This window comes from Spermophilus citellus (assembly GCF_964194105.1).
Source record: "Spermophilus citellus genome assembly, chromosome: 9".
NCBI lineage: Eukaryota > Metazoa > Chordata > Mammalia > Rodentia > Sciuridae > Spermophilus > Spermophilus citellus.
The window spans coordinates 61,845,575-61,859,755 of NC_138191.1; the positions used below are offsets into that span (position 1 = coordinate 61,845,575).

General features: G+C 32.7%; 1 protein-coding gene across 1 annotated transcript in view; it reads left to right on the forward strand.

Moving 5' to 3' along the window:
* The first annotated feature begins 58 nt into the window (after positions 1 to 58).
* The window catches only part of LOC308656519 (glycogen debranching enzyme-like), a 67,146-nt gene continuing 53,023 nt past the window's right edge, over positions 59 to 14,181 (forward strand). The window contains 5 exon segments of the mRNA XM_081307695.1: positions 59 to 204; positions 283 to 433; positions 10,579 to 10,595; positions 10,599 to 10,789; positions 11,307 to 11,473. Coding sequence (XP_081163821.1) covers positions 352 to 433; positions 10,579 to 10,595; positions 10,599 to 10,789; positions 11,307 to 11,473 — 457 coding nt within the window. The 5' untranslated portion in view covers positions 59 to 204; positions 283 to 351.

A 14,181-nucleotide genomic window follows, 5' to 3' on the forward strand; every position in this document is an offset into this window, starting at 1 on the left:
AAATAGTATCGCTTTTCTCTGAGAGTGCTTTAGCTTGTTTGGTTTTGTTATGTTTTATTGGTAAGAATTGACAATACAGTATATTTGCTTCAGTCTTCCTCATTGTGCTTTAAGGGAAGAGAAAACAATTTGCCTTCTCGAATCTTCTTTATAAGATTCCTTCTTTCTCATTGCTCTGCTAGAGTTAAACCACATTTAGAACATGTAAGTGCAGCTGTCAGCCCTGGAGAGTTTAAGGTAATAGTTATTTTCTTTTTTTAATTCCTTTTTTGTGTGTCACAGGGGTAACTCATTTGATTTTGGAGTTCCTTTAATTCTTCTGAAAGATTTCAAAGCCTCCAGAATCCAAAAATGGGACACGGTAAACAGATTAGAACTTTACTACTAAACAAAATGGAAAAGCTGGAAAAGACCCTCTTCAGACTTGAACAAGGTCAGTAGCAAGTTGTTTGAATAGCTCCTTTGTGTCTTTTAAATTTTAACTCATTAATGGGCAATTAAAAATTTTATTGGTTCTTCTTAGTTATACAATTTAAAATTTTTAAAACTTTATGTTAGGGACTGGGATGATGTCTAAAGTAGCAGAACTCGAGCTTGACAAGAGTAAGGCCTTAGGTTCAATCCCCAGCGCCAAACAATAAAACTTTGAGTTAGATACAGTTTTCTAGGATCTTCATATACTGCAGATTAAACTAATTATAGTTGATTTTAGTTAAAAGTGTTTTATATCTGTCGTGTAAGAACAAGGGTAAAATAGGTCAATTTTCCTTCTGTGCAAACTCCCACATTAATGACCACATTATTTCTGATAGCATTTCTTATTAAAACTTAGTGAAAATACTTTATATATAATTTTGCTGAGTATATCTGTAACTTTGGTTTTTTATAGCTCACTCTTTTCCTTTACTGAACCTCTGAATTAGTAGAATACAGCAAAAATATAATAAACTATTTTTTAGTATTAATCAAAATGCTCTCAAATGTGGGGAAGATAAAAGCTGAAAATATTTTCTTGCCAAATAAAAAATAGCCAATGAAATTATGCTGATATAGTTAACCTGTGATTTAAAAGATCAAATTGTGTTTCTATAAAACAGATTCATAGATGCTGTATTTTCTTAGGTTTTGTAATTTTTCAGCATTGAAAAACTTTCCACAGTGATTTTATGTAATATAATTTGTGAAATAGAAATTGAATATATGAAAAATAAATACAGCTCCCCCTTACTGGTGTACCAAATGGACAATGATAATCATTTTGAAGAAATTTTGTTATTTCTATAATGTTTGAAGAATTAAATTTATTTTCTTTGAATTTCAGCCATCTCATGTGTTACCCCCAATGCCAACTCTCCTCTTCTTCCAACTTGGTGTGGCACTTAAGATCACCAAGTACTTATTCCATTTTTGGCTTTCCGGACCCTGCACTTTTCTGGTTTTGACTATTTTTTCCTCTTTACCCTCTTAATATTCCTGTCAACTTAATGTGTCTCACTGGACTCCCTTCTACATTTTAATTAATTGCAAGTATCTGCTAGGAATCCTTTTTTTCTGTTCCCCTAGCCTCAAAGAATTATGCATTCTTACTGCCTCAGCTGTTTCCTCTGTGCCAAGAACTCCTTAAAAGAGGTCCTTGAGCTTTGCTTTCTTCATGGAAGCTTTTGAGTACAGTGTAATGACAAGTGTAAGGAATCAGCATTTTCCTGGCTCTGCTGCTAACAAATTATGTGGCTTTCGTCAAGTTACATTTTTAGCATTAATTTCTCTATTTGTGAAATAAAGATATTCTGTAGAAGGGCAGTTAATAAATACTTGCTGATCAATCACTACAACTCTGATTAAATGTACCAAAACTTGGCAAATTCAGCTAACCTGTTTGAAGAGGGAACTGTGAAGGTCTTATGAAATAAGAATGATGTGGTTGACTTTGTAACTCTACTTAAAAAACAATAATTCTGTCCAAATGCTGTGAATGGGAATATGTCACTTTTTTTTGGTAGTGATCATATTATTTTAGAAGATAATTTGTAATGTGAAGGATGAATTAAAGAGAGGGAACACTGGGACAAGAAATCATCCAGAAGGCTCTTTTAAAAAACCTGTCTGGGGGTTGAGGTTGCAGGTCAATGGTAGAGTGCTTGCCTAGCCCATGTGAGGCACTGGGTTTGATACTCAGTACCACATAAAAGTAAATGAAAAATAAAGGTATTGTGTCCATCTACAATTAAAAAAAAGCTTAAAAATGGTATCTGGTTAAAGATAAGGATTTAACTATCAGAGTTGCAAAGGGGGACAGAATGAGACATTTTAAAATGCACAGGACTTAGTAACCAATTAGAGTGAAAAAGCTGGGAATTTTTATTTTTTTCATAGTTAATTGACAAACAACCAAACCCTTCTTCATTTTTCTTTTCTTTTTTCCCTAAAAGAATTTATCTTCATTTTCAAGACTGACATCTCTGTAGATTCTTTTAATTCAACAAGTAGAAGACTGGATAATTATTTTCTAGCCAAAGCATGAGTCTTCCCATTTTATTTATCTCACTTAGTAGCAGAATAATGAACATAATAAGTATTCTCCATATTTGGAATTCTTCCATCTTTTATATAGGTTGGTTAAATTTATCATTTTTCCTGTTTAAGAAAATATAAACATTTTATATTTTATATATAAACATTCTTTGTTTAGGAGCTTCAGTTTCTATAAATCATGTGGAGGGAAAACCTTCCATTTCCAATAATACTTTATCACTCATCTTGCTAGCTGTCTCCAGGAGGGATATGTATTGCCTATGTCTGCAAATCTGTAATATGTATTGCAAATCTGAATAAAGTATTCCCAGTTTTAGCATGAGAAATAAGATAGCCATGCTATGTATTGCTGTGATCTAAGTCAATTTTAGCATGATGGTGATTAATTATGGAATCTGGCATAGGCCAGGTATTCTAGTGTTTCATTTACTGTACATAAAAATTTTAGTTTCTATGACTTGGATTAGAGGTCTAGAGTGTCTTTTATACACTGATCTATGTATTGGGACATAGAAAGACAGCATAGACTATTACTTTTTCTTCTTTCTTGCTTGCTTGCGAGCTTGCTTTTCTTTCTGTTTTGATTCTTTAAAAGTAACCCAAGCTGGGTGCAGTGGCACACACCCGTAATCCCAGTGATTTGAGAGGCTGAGGCAGGAGAATTTCAGGTTTGTGGTCAGCATCGGCAACTTAACAAGACCCTCAGCAACTTAGAGAGAACCTGTCTCAAAATAAAAATAAAAATTAAAAGCGCTGGGGATGTGACCTAGTGGTAAAGTACTCCTGGGTCCAATCCCCAGTACCAAAAAAAAAGTGTTTAATTTTGTTAATATATGAACTAATATTAACACTCCTAGTTTCTGTCAGATAAGTTAAAAAACAAACAAACAAAAAACATTATGAGGAAAGAATTGAGGTCATAGGTCTGGGGGCACTTCCAATCAAACCCTTGTTTTTTTTCAGTATGTTGCCATGGATTACATACATACTTAGGTCAAGTTAAGTAGATAAACAAGTTATATTATGTTAAATAATAGGGGTTAGAAATGTAATTCAGTGGTAGGGAGCTTGCCTAGCATGTGTGAAGCTTCAGGTTCAATGCCCAACACAACAAACACAAAACAAAACAATCTTTCCAAAACTCTGAAACAAGAGGAAGAATAACCAGAAATGACTCTTTTACTCTACTGAAGTTGGGAAAGATGAGTTACAAACTGTTTAAGTGTTTTGAGACTTGCCCTTTGAGATTCTGTGTTTTCAGGAATGACAAGTAGCCTTCTTAGAAAATGTCAGAAAAAAATAAAAAGCATTTATCTTTTTCAGATACACAAACGATAAAGTTAATTGCTTTACTGAAGGAAATTGATACTGTGGAGCAGAGTTTGGCACACTTTTTCCCCATAAACTTTCAGATAGCAAATCTTTTCAGCTTTATAGGTTACGCACCTTTGGAGCTAATGAACTATGTATGCCATTGTAACCCGAAAGCAGACATAGGCAATGAATGGGTATCACTGTGTACAATGAAACTTGATTTATAGAAACAATTTACAGTATGTCCAGTTTAGTATCTAGACATACTTTCCTTTCTGTAGCAAAAGTGTTTGAATATATATTTTAGAAATGCTTCCATCATTGTGTGATTTTTACCCATGTAAACGAACACATGCCCACTTTAAAAAATTGATAACCAATTTTCCTTTGTGTTAAAAATCTTCCACATGAAAGTTTTCAATTGGTTTTCACATCATTAGTTTATTATAGTCATGCTTCAGAATTTTGTGTGATTAGCTTATAAAAACAATTGCTGATGTCAGAGAAAATATAATTTCACTAGCATTTCAGCAAAAGTCTGTGAAAAGCAAAAGTTGGTGAATGTGATTAAAGATTAGTATCATGGGGCCAGGGTTTTGGCTTCTCAGTGCCACATAAATAAATAAAATAATGGTATTGTGTCCATCTACAATTGAGAAAAAAGATTAATATATGGTTTAATGAACACAGCACTAAGATCGTCTTTTATTTGTATTTGGATACCATTGTACAATATTTTTTCCACTTTTGAGGCCATTAAAACCACTTATCAAAATATAGAACTTTGAACTTTGAATCACTTTATCACAGAATATTAAAGACCTTTAAAAATAATGAAATTTATTTAATCACATTGTTTTCACTGACAGTATCAATATTAATTTTTACTGAGAGTTGAAAGACTTCCACTTATTAATAAATAAAATTAGTTATTAAAAAGTGTTTATTTCATTTATATCTTATTCCTTTAATTTTTCTCTGGTGTTTCACAATTTACATAGTTTATTGAATTTACGTGTACATTATATAAATACTCATTTTGGGAATGCTTGTCTTTTTTTCTGAAGTTAGACTATTCAAATACTGTTTTAAAGATGTTAGATGAGTTTTAACCTTTGTACTGCAAGTTCTCTGAGTTCTTTGTGTAATTAGAAAAACAATATTTGTATAAATGTAATGGGTGGCAGTTTGTTTAAATATGTCCAATTGGCTAGTCTCTGATATTTGCACATGCTTAAAATGTCACCATTTTCCCTGATGATAAATGTAATCATTCTTGTAAAGGTATATAGATGATTCTCATAGACACTAAGTATTTTATTTCATGTTTTAATTCTACATGCAACTGTTTCTTAATCTATTCTTTTATGTTGCAGCTCTAATGACTTTCACCAATTACAAGAATGTATAAAAAAGACGTTTTTTTTTTCCTGTGCTTTTTGTTTAAAAATATTGAGATCATACTGTTTAAACAATTTTGTAACTGCTTTCCCCCCTACTGCTTATAATGTTATTGAGTGTATATTACCTTCCTTACTACCTTGTTTCAGTCATACTTTTTTCCAGAAAGGATTTCAGATACATAAAATTTAACAAAGTATTAAATGCTGTTTAAATACCTTTTGATACCATGATTTAAAATGGCTTTGTGATATTCCATCTTATAGATATATCATAAATTATCTCATTATTTCCAATTATTAGATATTTAGTTTTTTGTCAGTTTATTTAATCATAGTAAATGAGATTATGATAAATATCCTAATACGTGACCTATGTTTACATCACTATTTCCTCAAAAAGATATATACCTACATTAAATTATTAGGTCAAGACAATAAAAATTCTTGGGGCTGGGGTTTTGGCCTAGCATGGGTGAGGCACTGGGTTCTATCCTCAGTATCACATAAAAATAAAGGCATTGTGTCCACTTACAACTAAAATATATATATACACATACACACATATATTTGTATACACACATATGTAATACATATAAATTATGAATATATCAATGCTATATTAATTTGTAGAAAAAATTGTGTATGTAGTTCCGTAGTTCCTTGGGGAAAAAATTTTTGGTTTTATGGTACAATGTGAAAAGTGAGTCTCTGGATGTTTAGTTACTTAATAACACTGTTTGGATAATTTGTTTTTGATTTACTAACACCATTTACTATGAATAAATTTATATCCATATTTTATTTCAATTCAGGAATGTAATTAACAGTTCTTATCACTAACTTTTTTCAGAAATGGTTAGAACTTCTATTTACTCACATTATTCATACTACAGTATGAAAGCAGGCTATATTTCTCTTGGAAGTCATAGAATTTGATTGGATTAGAGTAAATTCGAAGAGTCTAGTATTCTATTGTGTTTTACTGAAATCTTTACAGAAAATATCTTTCCCATTATTTAGTATTGTAGAAAAATTTACCACCTGTTGAACATCAATGTGGGCAATTTACGGCTACAAAAGAATAATTTTAGACTTGAGAGGAACATACCAGCATGTTCTTAGTGTCAGGATTTGCCTTGAACCATACTAATTTTCCTTCTTTCCTTCCTTCCTTCCTTCCTTCCTTCCTTCCTTCCTTCCTTCCTTCCATGCTGGGAATGGAACCCATTTTTTTCAATTTTTTTTTTTTTTTGTGTGTGTGGTGCTAGGCATTGAACCCAGGGCTTTGTGCATGCAAGGCAAGCACTTTACCAACTGAGCTATATCCCCAACCCATCAATTTTAAAATTTTGAGACAGGTTTTTACTAGATTGCTTAGGGCCCTACTAGGTTGCTGAGCCTAGCCTCAAACTTGCAATCCTCCTGTCTTAGCCTCCCAAGTTGCTAATCCTCCCATGACACTTGGCCCAAGCTGACTGTAAACAGTGCTTTATACTGTTACCTCTGAATCATATCCAATATAATATTCACTATAACTTTCCCCCCTTGTTTATTTGTAACAACCCTCTCTGATAGTGAAAAACCTGATTCTCATAATCTTTGTTTTTGAAAGGTATTTTTACCAGGTATATAGAATTCTAAGCTAACAGTAGAGGCATACCTCAGAGATATTGCAGGCTCCATTCCAGACCAAGACAATAAAGCAAGTCACATGGTATTTTTGTTTCTCAGTGTGTGTAAAAGTTATGTGTACCTTATACTGTAGTCTACTGAGTATAAAATAGCATTCTGTCTTAAAAAAACAATGTACATACCTTCATTAAGAAATAATTTATTAGAGCTCAGTGATACAGTCCTTGCCTCACTTGTGTAGGACCCTGGATTTGATCTCTAGCATTGGGAAAAGAAAGGAAGGGAGGGAAAGGAAAGAAATATTTTATCACTAAAATATGCTTATGATCATCTGAGCCTTAATGACAATTCCCAATGTTGATTCCTACTGACTGATCAGCACAGTGGTTGCTGGAAGTTGGAGTGGCTATTGCTATTTCTTAAAATAAGGTCACATTGAATTTTGCCATCTCAATAGACTTTCACAAAAATTTTCTATAGCATGGGACACTCCAAGCATTTTACCTACAATAGACCTTCTTTCAAAACTGAAGTGAGTCTTCTCAAACCCTGCCATTGCTTTATCAACCAAATTTATGAATATTCTAAATCCTTTGTGTCATTTCAACAGTGTACACAGCATCTACCAGTAGTTTCCATTTCAAGAAACTACTGTCTTTGCTCATCATACAAAACAACTATTCATCCATTAAAGTTTTAAATAAATTACAGCAATTCTGCCATATCTTCAGGCTCCACTTATAATTCTAGTTATCTTGCTGTTTTCATCACATCTGCAATCACTTACATCATTGAAGTCTTAAGCCCTCAGAGTCATCCATGAGGATTGAACTACACTTTTTTCAAATACCTTTTAAACTTGATATTTTGACCTCTTTCCATGAATCGTGAATGTTCTTAGAAGCACCTAGAATGGCAAATCCTTTTGAGAAAGTTTTCAGTTTACTTTACCCAGATCCATCACTATTGTGCCAACTTTAGTCTTACAAAATGTATTTCTTAAATAATAAAGACTTACCAGGGCACAATGGTACACATCTTTAATTCCAGAAACTCAGCTGGCTGAAGCAAGAGGTAGATCATAAGTCCGAGGCCAGCTTGAGCAACTTAGTGAGATCCTGCCTCAAAACAAAACAGAAATTTAAAAGCAAGGGCTGGGGATATCACTAAGAGAACTTCCCTGGGTTCAATCCCTAGTACCACTCAATACATACATATATTTGTACTTAACAGTCAGAATTATTCCTTGATCCATGGGCTACAGAATGAATGCTTTTTTAAACAGGCATGCAAACATTAATCTCATTGTAAATCTGCGTCAGAACTCTGATATGACCAGGTGCATTGTCAATGAGCAGTAATATTTTGAAAAGAAACTTTTTTTTTTTTTTCTGAGCAGTAGGTCTCAACAGTGGGTTTAAAATATTCGGTAAACCATGTTGTAAACAGATGTGCTATCATCCAGGCTTTGTTGTTCTACTTATAGAATATAGTCAAAGTAGATATAGTGTAATTCCTAGGGTCCCTAGGATTCTCAGAATGGTGAGTACTGACTTTGACATAAATTCACCAGTTGCATAAGCCCTAAGGAGTGTCAGCCTGCCTCTGAAGCCATGCATTGACTTTTCTGTAGCTATGAAACACTCCTAGATGGCACTATAAGACTGTTTCATCTACATGTAAAATGTGTTTAATGTAGCCACCTTCACCTTCATCAATAATCTTAGTTAGATCTTCATACTGCAGCTGCCACCTTGGAATCTGCTTTGATTTTTATATTAGGAAGATATCTTCTTTCCTTAAACCTCATGAGCCCACCTGTGCTAACTTCAACCTTTTCTTACATCTCTTAGCTTTCATAGAATTGAAAAAGTTAGAGTCTTGCTCTGGACTAGGCTTTTGCTGAAGGGAATATTGTGGCTCATTTAATCTTCTATTCAGACTATTAAATCTTTTTCCATATTCAGCATTAAGGCTATTTTCCTCCTTTATTCACATATTCATGGGAGCAACACTAATAATTTCCTTCAAGAACTTTTTCTTTGTGTTCTCATTCTGATAAGAGAAGCCAAAATACTTACAGTGGCCTAGAAGGTCTGTATGATCTAATTACCTGTTTCCTTTCTTTTTCCTTTCCCTCACCTTATTCCAACCCAGCTATACTAAGCTGCTTGTCATTTCTGAAACCAGCACATACTTAAATACTAGTTTTATTGTCCTGTTTTCTTCAAATAGTCAGTGCTTTCCCTAGATGGCCATAATAGAGATGTGACCAATTACCTTACTTCTCTCAAACCCTTTAGCTTCTCAATTAGCATCCTATTTAAAATTTCTGCCACCACATTAACTTCTTTCCTCTCCTCCATTGTCATTAAAATGCTTATTTCCCCATTTTTTCTCAATATATGTCCCCTCCTTTACTTATTTATTTGTGAAGTTCATTGTTTAATATGCTCTTTCCTCTCTAGAACTCCAGCACTGCAAGGGTGGAATAATTTTCTATTTTGTTCCCTATAGGTGCTCAGTCTTTAATGTTTTATTATTTTATTGGCTATTTAATAAATCAGTCATTATAACTACTAGTATTTCCTATCTTCTCAAAAATATTCCTTAAGTTAAAAATTATACTTAACTAAATTTCCTGCTGACTTCAGTTTTTTTTTTTTTGCCTATCATTAATTAAGTTACATCATATTTAGAAGCTTTATATTCCTAACAGACTGGAGTGTAGTCAAAACTTTCACATTTTAGCAATTGTAACAAAAGTTCAAAGTCTTCCTTAAACCAACCAAAACTCTTCAACAGTAAAGTTTTAACTATAATGGGGTTTTGTTGTTGTTGCCTCTAATGATAAGTACTTGTAATACAAGTCTCAGGTATAGTTTAATAGAAATAGTATGACTTGGGAAAGAATGGGAATATCTTGGGTGTCAGGATTCCAACAAAGATTTTAATAACTAAATCATGATGAGTAGGGATAGCAGTTCATGTGGAGGTTCATGTACTCACTCAGAAGAACCAATGTGTACTTCCCTTCTGATTCCACATTCAATGATGTGGCTTCAATAGCTTTAGATTATCCATGGTGGAATTGTTCTTATCAAGAAGTCAACAAGTACCACAAGTTAGTGTTTCCCCCCACCCCAGCCAGTTGGTACATCTTTGTTAGCATACCATTGTATTTCAGCAGATATCAATATGGGGCTCACGTGCCTTCAGAATTGTGAAAAGTTCAAACTCTGCCTCTTTTGAGTTTGACTTCTTTCACTGAAGACTTGTTTTCTTTGTAGAGTAGTATAGTTGTCCCAGTATACCTCCCAAGTTTTATATACAATCCCATACTCTTGACACCATAGAGAAACTCACTTTCTCTGCTGCAGTTTGAAAAATACTGGAGAACATCTTCACTCAGATGCCCACCTCTGCACAAGTCAATTTAGGGCTGAGGGTAGGGTGCTGTGAGGGATTGAGGAGATCAACATAAATAAGGATCTAAGAATTTTCACATCTTAAAGTAACTATGTGAATAGGAATCTGTTTACAGGGAAAGAAACAGGACATTGTGAAGCAGATGGTTCCACAATGTTTACTATACTTGGTAAAACAAAATGCAGCTAAATCAGAATCTTAGTTTTTATAATTCTTTAAATGAAACAGTATTTTTAACATAATTTTTTAAAATATGGTTTTTATTTAGGGTTTGAACTACAGTTCTGATTAGGCCCAACTTTTCAGGGTAAAGCAGTTACTGTGTATACAAACTACCCATTTCCTGGAGAAACATTTAATAGAGAAAAATTCCATTCCTTGGATTGGGAAAATCCGACAGAAAGAGAAGATGATTCTGATAAATATTGTAAACTTAATCTGCAACAATCGGGATCATTTCAGTATTACTTCCTTCAAGGGTAAGTGAAGTTAGGTGTTCTGTATATGGGGAAAAATGTTAATTCATTGTAAAACTTGAAGTTATGTAATTTATAAAAAGTTATCAACCATGGCAGTATAATTTTTACATTGCTTTTTGAGATACAAATAGAATATGGCTCTTCAATTTCTATGAGATTATCTAGTCTTTTCCTACAACCTGATTATAGGATTATATTTATTTAAGTGTTCTGGCTATTTCTGATAAATTCTAGTACATTTGTTTTTCATTAAAACAACATTATTAGATATTATGTATATTGTATGTGGTATAATTATATAGTAATGGTACAATGCAGTATTAACTGTGTAATAATGCAGAATGGGTAAAAAAATTGCTTTCCATTAAGTTTTGTTGCAACTTTGTTAATTATTGTATGTGTTAGAAATAATATAATTTTAAATAGGATAGTTCCTTCCAGTTATTCAGATACTAGAAAAATCTCACTTTTTCCCTCTCATTAAATGGAAAGTTTTCATTTTGCTTTTTTTCCTTAGAAATGAGAAAAGTGGTGGAGGTTACATAGTTGTGGACCCTGTTTTACGTGTTGGCAGTGATGATCACGTGTTACCCTTGGACTGTGTTACTCTCCAGACATTCTTAGCCAAGTGTTTAGGACCTTTGGATGAATGGGAAGACAGACTGAGGGTTGCAAAAGAGTCAGGTGATGTCAGCTTGGTTTCTTTTCCTTTTCTTTTTTAAAATAAATGTAATTATCCTCTGAAATCTGCATGTTTTTCTCCTACTTCTAATTTCACCTCTTAATATATTTAGTAATTATATGAACCATATGAAAATAGAACCATATGAAAATTTTTAAAGTTGACCCTTTTTAATCCATAAAAATGTCGTTATGTGGTTCAACTTAAGGACATCTATGATAAAATGTGATCATTGTTATTTCTGATATTTTTGCTTTGACATATAAAACCAGTAGCAAACTATTAAAATGTAGAGGAAATATATTATTATATAATTTTAATTAATAAATATTGACTTTCCACATGGAAGGCATGAGCTGCCAATAATACTTACAATAAGATAAAACTTATTTTACTCTTACATAAAATAGGAGTAACATTAATTTTCTATTTTCAAGTTAAATGTAGGATGAAGAAAGGAATGAAAAGTTCACTGGCATAACTATGTACTATAAGTACTGTGAAACATTAAAATTAGGAGATGAGTATATACTGATATTTTTGTGTATAAATATATCTATTCAACAAATAGAAATTGAATTCCTAATAATAACTGAGCACTGTTTTGTGATGTTTTTCTAGTACACTATTTTATTACCCTGGTCTTATAGATGAGGACACTGATATTCTGAAAGATATAAGTGGACTTGCTTAAAGTCTCTTTTGGTACAGCTAGAATTTGAACCTAAGTCGTTGACTCATTATGGTAGCCTTTCTATTTTACTTAAGAAAGTTTACATTGATATTTTTCTTAGTTTTAGGTTGGTTTTGTTTGTTTTTTCTTACAGTGGTCTTTGTTGTCTTGCTTTTCAGGTTACAACTTGATTCATTTCACCCCACTGCAGACACTCGGACTATCTAGGTCGTGCTACTCCCTTGCTGATCAGTTAGAATTAAATCCTGATTTCTCATGACCTAATAAAAAGTATACATGGCATGATGTTGGACAGATTGTGGAAAAACTGAAAAAAGAATGGAATATTCTTTGTATTACAGATGTTGTCTACAATCATACTGGTATGAACTTCATTAATTTTGATGAGAATATTAAATTCTGATTATTTCATTCCTCGATATTTTATATAACAGTTTGTTTCAGTGATGGGAACTGAACTCAGGGCTTCAAAACTGTTAGGCAAGCATTTCACTATCAAGCCACATCCTCATTCCTTATGTAATGTAAATTTTATAGACATACATGATGATAACGTCTTTCAACTTCAAATATCACTGTATGTAGTATCACTTTTTTTGTTCCAAGAAAACAGTGCTAGTTGAGGAAATAGTCAATATATAATTTGTATGTGATGTTTATAAAAAGGGTTATGATAGAAAGGACCTAATAATCATATCTCAACATAGAGTATTAATACTTTCCAGACTAACAAACATATTCTGTATAGCAAAATATCTGGTAGTATAGCATGTATGAAAAGAACTACATGATTTCTACTACTGGGGAGAAAATTATCAGTAAACTCTCAGAAGTTATATCCTTCACATATTAAAAGAGCTTTAGATCATCTCCAGCACCAAAAAAGACTATTTTTGTTCCCAAGATACCTTAGCTATTATATAGAGTTCTATAAAATGTACCAAATTTTTTCAACTGATGATCTTCAAGGAGATAGTTATTCCTCTTACCTGTCATAGCAACTGAGTCTGGACTGATGATGCCTCTGGGCATGCATTCAGTTTAACCCATTATACCTTACAAAATATTGTGTGGGCCACAATGTTGAAGAGTGTGGAAACCACTAATTTGCATATGTATAGAACAGGAATTCTGGATGGTTCAAAAATTCAAGAAATTTCATGAGGTATTTTCCAAGTAAACATAAGAATTATGAAGATACTTAAAAAAATTTATTGATCTATTTCATCAATATAGATGATAATCTCCAACAATAGCAAAATTAGGTTGAAAAAATAGATATATTCTAACATTCGGTGTTTCTTTGTGTGCCTGGAAACCAGGTTTCCAAGTCTCCAGTGAAGCCATTGTAGTCTAACAACTAAGTATTCATTACTTATAAAATTGACAGTATTGGTAATTACTTAGGCATGTATAATATTATTTATGTCAAATTCATCAAATCATGTGATGGCATTGTATTAGTTACAAATGGTAAAAGTTAGAATATGGCTTAGGTAGCTGTAACAGAGAGACAGAAAAACTGACTTAACATTGAGATTGTATGTAGATTTTACAAAAGATTAGATAGGCATTTCAGGACTAGAGTACTAGCTCAATGGTGCAGGGAAAGGAGGCTGTTTCTCTTGTAGCTCTGCTGTCTTCATTGCTTTGCTTACAGCTTTTAATCAAACATGGCTGTTCCAATTCCTGTGTCATATCCCACCCAGAGAAGATGGTAAAGGGAAGCTATGTTTTCTAAGTGCATGGTCTAGTATATGTGTTACTATTGATCATATTGTGAGATAATTACTGTTCTTACATTAGATAAATGCTCTCCATATGCTGAATGTTCACAGGATAATTTTCAGAGACTTTAGATGATTGTATTTTATAATTCTCACCAATTGTTTTGCTGGGGATAATACTTGCTGAGGTCTATACTACTGCACTCCAGAAGTCTATAGAGTGGATTTCTCTTTCATGTAAAATTAGAAAAATACTTACACTACCTAATGTTTAGAATTCTTTCACTTA